This window comes from Notechis scutatus, chromosome 6 (genome assembly GCF_049901735.1).
Source record: "Notechis scutatus isolate UNSWTSFEM ecotype Mainland chromosome 6, rNotScu1.2, whole genome shotgun sequence".
Classification (NCBI taxonomy): Eukaryota; Metazoa; Chordata; class Lepidosauria; order Squamata; family Elapidae; genus Notechis; species Notechis scutatus.
This window is the reverse complement of record NC_142014.1, coordinates 23,151,268-23,159,627: the sequence shown is the minus strand read 5'-3', so window position 1 is coordinate 23,159,627 and position 8,360 is coordinate 23,151,268. Positions and strand designations below refer to the sequence as shown.

Below are 8,360 nucleotides of genomic sequence, written 5' to 3'. Positions count from 1 at the left end.
CTGATGTTGCATTAATATTGCACTATACAGTAGAATTCAATATAGTTACTGCTCTGGGATAGAAGCTATTTTTCAGCTTATTTGTCCTTGTTTTTATTATCCTGTACCGTCTGCCAGATGGTAATAGTTCAAAAAAAAGGGTGCCCAGGATGAGATGAACATTTAAGAATGTTTTGAACTTTCTTAAGGCAACAGTGTGTGTGTGTGTGTGTGTGTGTGTGTGTGTGTGTGTGTGTGTAAACGGCTGTGAAAGCCTGACTCACAGACGAACACTATACAGAAGCCTGATGATGGCAGATGAGATTCTGCCAAAACGTTGCTACAACTTTAAAAGCAAAACTATAATGACGTGGGAAAATACCCGAACAAAGCTGAATACCATACATATACACGTACATATATACACACACATATATATACCTTTATACATACACACACACACACACACACACATTCATTCTCATATATAATTATTATTCTCAATTTTTTCCCCAAGTTATTTGGTCTGCTTTGTTTTAACTTGGCACGAACTTTGGTGGCCATATTGAAAGTGGAAACCGAAGAAAGATTCTAGAATCCACTGGCTCACTTCCTCTCGTTGGGATCTCTAAGGTTACTAAGCAACAGCTGGTGTGATGCCTGGAGCTACTGAAACCGTTTTCTTCTTTGTGAGAGCCCGGCCATTCCTTTGGCCTCTGCTCTCCCTCTTCTGCTGCTTCGGTGGCTGCCCCAGTACCCTGGCAGCACAGCTTCATCTCATGCCACCACCGCTGTCCATCACTTGTGCCAAGCCTGAGAACCGTGTCTATCAACAACAAGACCGCCCTTTCCAGGTCTCGTGTCTTTGGGACAGATATGTGGTGTTGCACTACTCAAAAGCCCCCAAGCGAAACCCCAAGAAGGGAGGCACGGAATCACTAATGCCCCCTCTCTGCCACTGGTATCGGGATGCCATCCGGGTCAACTGGACAACTTCCTGGACAGGTGAGCTGATGCTCGGTCCAGGCCTATCAAAGGAAAGTCCCCATCCACCTTGGGCTAATACTCGGATCTCTGTACAGTGCATCTCAGCGTCATGCTTGGCTCCCTTGTGCTTGTATCACAACCTGAGCATTGAGGTTGTGGGGCAAGATATTCATCTCTTCCAGCTGCAGCCTCGCACATTTCCCCTTTTGGAGAGGCAGCCAGTGCGCTTGGGCTGGTGTGCACGCCTCAAGAGTTCGGCCTGGCACTACTACTTCAAGAGCCAAGGGGGTCTTCCTGAGGACCTCCTCATTCCCACCAACCAGCACAATGAGCCCCTCCTACTTAGTGACTACCCCAGTGCCGAATTGTACCAGGTCTGTATGTCTTACTATAGCTACCATTTGACTGTGCAGTACCCACTTCGTGGAACCTACATCGCTTCGGTCAGCTATAAGCCGGGACCCCAGATCAGTCTCAGCCTGGATTTCTTTGTGGAGCCTGCTCTGCTCTTTGTTTTCAGGGTAACTTCCCGATTGCAGAGACAGTCACAAGGGGCCCTGAGCTTTTCCTGGAACCTGCAGCAGCTCAGCCCAGAAATAGTAGCCTACCAACTCCTGGACACACAGGGTTCCCTAGAGTGGGCCCATTCCTATGATTACAACCCGTTTGGTCTGCACAGCCATTTCTGCACTGTGCCCACATCACACCAGACCAAGGAAACAGTCGTGACCAGTGTGTACTTCCATACCAGCCAGAGGATATCAGAGAGAGGGACCGGAAGACTGGATTTCTCAAACAGGACCTTGATTTTCAGAACAAGCAGGACAAGCTCAATTTCCATAAGACTCAACCCACAGGAAAACACAATCAGCACTTATATTTTTAGCCGGGCCCAAGGCCTCTACTATTCCACCCAAAAAGGCAACTTGACCAACAGCCTTGCTGAGAACTCCAGCCTCTGCTATGTATTTTATCAGCAAGCAGGCCTCTCTTACCTGATTACGGTTAAATTCATGCGGCTACAGTTATTTAGATTCAGCCTGGATCTATATCTGAATCGGAAAGGGGCTCTCTTCCAATCTCTAGAGGAAAAGGAGATGGACATTTATGTCTTCAACAGCACTTCCTCTGAAAATAGCTTGTCCTATATTGTATGGTTCATCCCTGTGCAGCATCCCCTTCTGCAGTGTGAATGGGCCTTCAATCTGCACATTTTTGATTCCGTGGGCGGACGTCTGGTGAAAAACTACAGTTTTGCCTACAATGATCAGACCCGAAATGCAGCTCATTTCCTTCCTGACTCTGCCTTACCTTTCCATCCTGTCTCGTATGCGGGATTTGTTGCCAGAGTGAAATGCACAAAGAGTGCAAAAATTCCTATAGTATTCACGGCCAGGTTTAATATTTATGCGTTGAAAGTCATAGAATCCCAAATCGCTTGCCAGCAAAAAACTTGCACCATTCCAAAAGTTAGGATCCACCGGGCGGTTAATACCAAACACATCCTGCATTACGCACAGGGGACTGGATTTACACTTGCAGCAGACATGCGGGTCAGTTGTCCAGGCCCCAAAGCAACTAAAGTCAGTTGGAACATCTATAAAGTCTCTAATCTGTCAAAGAGACCAGACTGGTCCAAACCTTTTAATCCACCTGGCATTGAAGGAAGACATTTCATCAGGTTAAAAATCCCTTGCTCCAGCTTGGATAATGGCTTGTATCTTTTTAATTTTACTGTGCAATTAATTTCATCCACTTTACCCCAGAAGATAGAGCGCTCAGATGCAGTGTTGATAGAGGTTGGGTCAGATCGTTGGGGCGCTGTCATTACGGGAGGCCACTTTCGGTCCGTTGGATTTTCTGATCGGTGGATTCTAAAAGGATCCGTCCTGTCCAATGGTGAGCTAGTCAGTCTGTCTCAGGGACTATCCTGTACTTGGTATTGCACCAAACAGGAAACAGACTATACATCGATGACTCTCAGCAGAGATGGGAAATGTTATCCAGATCAGGTGGATTTGAAGTGGACCATATCCTCTGATTCAATTCAGGTGATACTTCCTGAAACTCTTCAAGCCAATAATACATACCATTTTCTCCTGGTAGTTCAAAATGGTAGTTGGATAGCTCATGCTCAGCAAACTGTATATGTGCTGGCTCCTGGTGCCCTCATTCTCAACATTGCATGCATTGAAAATTGTGGAACTTCAGTAATTCCAACAGAAAGATTTTCTCTGTCTGGCAAATGTGAGAACTGCAGGGAAATCGAATCGTGGTATTATTGGTCACTGCGCTCATCCCAGTCCCATGAAATCAAATTTGACTGGTCTTCCAGAACAACTACTGGAAGATTCAGCTCATATTTACATTTCAAAGTCTTTGCTTTGGTCTCCATGGCAGAAGAGTCCTATATTTTGAGCCTAAAAGTCATCACCAAAGATGGACTGTCCTCTAGCTGTGACTATTCTTTTTATGTTAATGCTCCACCACAGATAGGAAAATGTGTCCTTAATCCAAGAAAAGGAGTAGCTTTTCTAACAAAATTCATTATCTGGTGCCATGGTTTTGAAGACAGAAATCAGCCTCTTGTATACAAAATAATAGCAGGGTCAGATCAAATGACAATTAGTTCAATATCCTCAATTCAAAATAATACTTTGGGGATAATCATCTATGCTGGACATGAATCCCAAACTCCCTGGTTTTTCCTTCCTCCTGGTAGACCATCACATAACTTTGCTTTGACTATATATGTTCAAGTTTTCAATACCCTTGGTGCATCTTCTCAAGTCACTTTGCAAGCAACGGTGCTTGATCAAAGACAACCAACAACCAATGCTGTCCGCCATCAACAACTACCTGATTTGATTAATAGATCAAATGCCCTTATGACCAAGTTGCTCATCACCAAGGATTACCTGAGTATAGGGTATATCATATACATGGCGGCCTTGGCCTTAAACAATATTGAAGCTTCACCCTCCAATCAGGTTCCTAAAGCAGATTTGCGTCAACACCTCCTCAATATAACCACAAGGATTCCTAGCTCTGGTATTGGGGAAATCAATCAGGCAGTCCTAAGTATTTGTCAAGTAACATATGAAATTGCTGAAGTCAATAAAGTATCTCAGCTGCTTGCAGTAAGAAAATTAAAAACAGTCAGCCAAGGTCTGAAAAGACACAGGAATCAAGACTTGGGCTCAAAGGAAACGGAGATTCTTAGCAACGGGATTCTGACAGGATTGTCCAATATCTTGGATGCTTCCCTCTTGAATTACAGAAATCCTAATGTGGATGCCATTAAAGAAGCTATTTCTGTGACTGAAATATTAGCAGATCTCATTTTACAAGGCAAAGTCCCTGGTGGGCATGAAACTAAAATGGCCACCCGACACTGGTCCATTCACCTCTGGAAAGACAAAACATGGGATGTTTCTGGAACTTTCTCAAACAGGAAGCAATGTAGGAGCTGCTTTTATCCAAAACTGAAGCAGGGGTCTCATGTGGACTTAGAAGAAGATAATGTTGTTTCCACCATTCTATATGAATTTGAACAGAATCCTTTTCCTTGGCTGACTTTTGCTGACAATATTGGCACAATGGTAACGGGGTTCAAGATGGTAGGAACCGATTCTAAAGGGAACCTAACCACCATCATTCCTGATGTGTTTGAAATTATCTTGACTAGGAAAGACAAGGCCATCTTCGAGGTGACTATGGGGCAAGATAAAAAACTTCCTAAAACAACAGGCGGCTTCAGCTTGGAAATTAAAAGAAACTCCAGTGATATTTTTATCCAACTTGTGCCCAAAGTGAAAGTTACTTTCCAGGTATTTATCTACCTAGGCATCAATCTGAGCCACCCCCCCTTAGTTTTATATAATGCTTCTCATTTAAGTCCTCCAACAATTATCCAAAAGGATACAATTATCGCTGGATGTGCTCTCCAAGTTCCATATCTCCTTTGCCTTCCAAAGTCATTGCTTTCCTCTCCAGCCTATAACAGGGGAGTAGACACGCTCAACCTTTCTATTGTCTTTCAGTCACACCCTATTGTGAGATACCAAACTGCAAAGTTTCTTCGCATCGCTGTCTTTGGAGCAGGCTGTTTGGCTCTTGAAGGCATTCAAGATCAGTGGAAAGAAGAAACCTGCAGCCTTGGATCTCAAACCAGCTGGTCAAAAATCCACTGTGTCTGCAAAGCAAAAAAACAGACCACAAAATCAACTAGATCTGTTTCAAGAGGGCCTTCAGAACCCGGAATCCGATTTTTGGCTGGGAAGTTACTACTATTTCCCAATCAAGTTGACATGAAAGACTACCTTTTAGAACCAATGGGACAGAATCCTGTCCCGGGGTTGATTGTGCTTGCTATTTTCCTAATCTACATTTCTTTGGCTGTCTGGGTGAGAAGAAAAGATAGAAGTGATATTGAAGAGCAGATTATAGATTTGCCAGATAATGACCCCTTTCACACCATGAGATACCTAGTGACCATCTATACCGGGAGTCGCCCAAGTGCAGGGACCAAAGCAGATGTCTTCATTGAACTGATTGGCCAGAATGGATCAAGCGATGTGCATGTCTTAAAGCACCCATCATTTCCAGAGATCCTTAAGAACACCTGCATCGATACTTTTATGCTAACTACCAGGGAAGATTTGGGAGACCTCCTCTCTATCCACATCTGGCACAATTATTGTGGCTTTGGGCCTAACTGGTACTTGAGCCGAATCAAAGTCCTCAATGTAGACACAAACAAGTCGTGGCTGTTTTTGTGTAGAAAATGGTTGGCCCTTGGCAGGCGTCACTACCAAATAGAATGGACTTTTGAGGTCACTGATCCACAAGTCCCCATCAGCAGAATTGATTATGTGTTGATAATGTTTAGCTATCACTGGGTCCAAGACCACCTCTGGTTCTCTATCTTTGTTCGCAGCCTTGACAGCTCTTGGAACAGATTCCAGAGGCTCTCCTGCTGCTTAGTGATACTTTTGACCTCCCTGCTGGTCAACACAGTCATTTTCAACAGTAAGAAAGAAGAACAGGTTTTCCTCCTAGAACTGCAGTATTTGAAATCCGTAACAGCGGGCGTTCTCAGTGCTCTCATCTCCACTCCTGTGGAATGGATTGCAGTGGGCTTGTTTAAATACTCCATGAAGGGGTCCTCTTCCCAGTGTAACATCACCAAGGGCCAGGGAAAGGAAAGCTTTACTTGCGCGCCTGAAAGCCCTCCTAATGCAGGTACCCAACTTTCAGAGATAAAATCACAGCAGTTTTCAGCTGCAGATATCAATTTTAGTAACAATTATGCAACAGACAAGAAAGCAACTTTGGGCAAAACTCAGAAATCGCAATGGCACAGATGCTTGTCTTGCAGTGCATGGTTCTTTGTCTTCTTTATATCTGGGGTGGCATCATTTTTCATCACGTTCATTGGCCTGTCTTTTGACAACAAAACATCCACCGAATGGCTACTAGCCTCTCTGATATCGTTCTGTCTCCACGTCAGCTTCTTTGAGACCATACAAATCGTTATTTTCTCCGGCTGGAATATCTGTTTGGCAAAATACTGTGCAGACATCCCATGGCAAAGCTATCAATATATGACGTACAAACCAAGAACGATGGAAGCTGACGAGATGGTGAAGTTGCACGACGACCTGGTTGAACTGAGAGCTTCCAAGAATTACCAACCCATCAAAGAAGAAGACGTTACAGCCTTGCAAAAGAAGAAGATGATCCAATATTTAGCTTACAAGTATGTGAAAGACATGATCTGCCATTTTATCTTCTTGGCTTTAATTTTCACAATCTCTCACCCAATCGACGTTACTACTGCCTTCTTTTACAATCGAGCCATGTCTAGGAAATTTTCTCCTAATTTGCCCAACTTGAATGGAGCACAGGATGTTTACAAATGGGTAAACAATAACTTTCTGCCGCTGATACACAATCCCGATCACCCAAGCTATCTTACGAATACCTGGTCCAAAATCCTGGGATTGCCCAGAATGAGGCAAATAAGAAGGAAATCTGCAGACAGGTGTGTACTTCCCCATGAAGTGAAAAACATATTTTTGTTGCATGATGTTCACTGCAAGAACAAATATGGATTTAGCCAGGAAGATCAAAGTAACTACATGGGCTCGTGGTCAACTCCTACCGACACCTCAGTTCCCAAGAACCATGCTGAATTTTTAGGCTTCAGTTATGAGCCGAGTAGTACCCATTGGGACTACATCACCGAGGGACAATTAAATGAATATCCTTCCAGGGGATATACTTTTTATTTTTTCCCCGAAGAACCACAAGTGAATTCAACAAAAAGGCTGGAAGCTTTGGAAACTAAAAGCTGGATTGACAACAAAACGTGGGCCATGATTTTAGAACTAACAACTTTTAACGTTGATGAGCATATGTTCTGCAGCATTTCTGTCATTTTTGAACTTTCTTTATTTGGCCCTGTAAATGCCAGCATCTCTCTGCATTCTTACAAGCTCCCGTTTTTCACACATCAAAGCGTGAGCCAAATTTTCTTCTTTTGTCTAACAATATACTTCCTCATTATTTATACTGCTGATGAATGTCGCATGGTGTACCAAGAACGACTGAGATATTTTACCCTTGCGACCAACCTGATCAACTTTGGGATAAAGACAGTTTGCATCTTCTTTCTGGTGGTGCTTTTGTGCAAATTCAAGCTTTCTTCTGACTTGGTGCAATTTTACTTACTCCATTCCGAAGAGTTTATTCCATTCCATATGGCTTCCCAATTTGACCAGACAGTCAGAGGTGTCCTGGGGATCTTGCTTTTTTTCCTGGTTCTGAAAACGTATCGCTATGTCAGATTTCTGTTTGATTTACGCTTAGCCCAAAAATCCCTCAGAACAGCCCTCCCTGGTATCATCAATATAGTTGTAATGGGTGGCATATTTTTCAATGCATACACGGCACTTGGATATGTGGGATTTGGCCAACATGAATGGAATTTCCGTAGCATGATGTATTCCTTCACGACGGTGTTGTCTTATTGCGCCTTAACATTTAAGAACACTGAATTTTTGTCTGACAAATTTCTAGGGGGTCTTTTTTTAGGATCCTTTCTTTTGGTGATGATCTGCATTTTTGTCAATTTAAGTCAAGTCGTCATCATATCAGCTCACCTGGACATGAAGGAAGTTGTTTACAATGAGCCTTCCAATGAAGCAGAGGTCATGTATTTTATACTACAGAAGGTGTACAGAATGTGGTATTTTGCTCGCACTGGTACCTACACAACAGCAGAGACCGATGTTTTTAACACTGTACTGTATGGGAAATTTAAGAAACGTAGAAAACCACCCTTGGGAAAACACTTGAGAAGGAACGAAAGACTTTATGTTCTTATTTGA

The 8,360-nt window shown here is 43.3% G+C and overlaps 1 protein-coding gene across 1 annotated transcript; it reads left to right on the top strand.

The window, feature by feature from the left end:
- Positions 1-635: 635 nt before the first annotated feature.
- On the top strand, positions 636-8,360 carry LOC113419698 (polycystin family receptor for egg jelly). The gene has a single exon (XM_087969097.1). It carries the CDS (start codon positions 636-638, stop codon positions 8,358-8,360), a length of 7,725 nt encoding a protein of 2,574 aa, XP_087825223.1.

Coding starts and splice junctions, on each gene's coding strand:
- LOC113419698 (XM_087969097.1), top strand. CDS start 636: ATGCCTGGAGCTACTGAAACCGTTTTCTTCTTTGTGAGAGCCCGGCCA.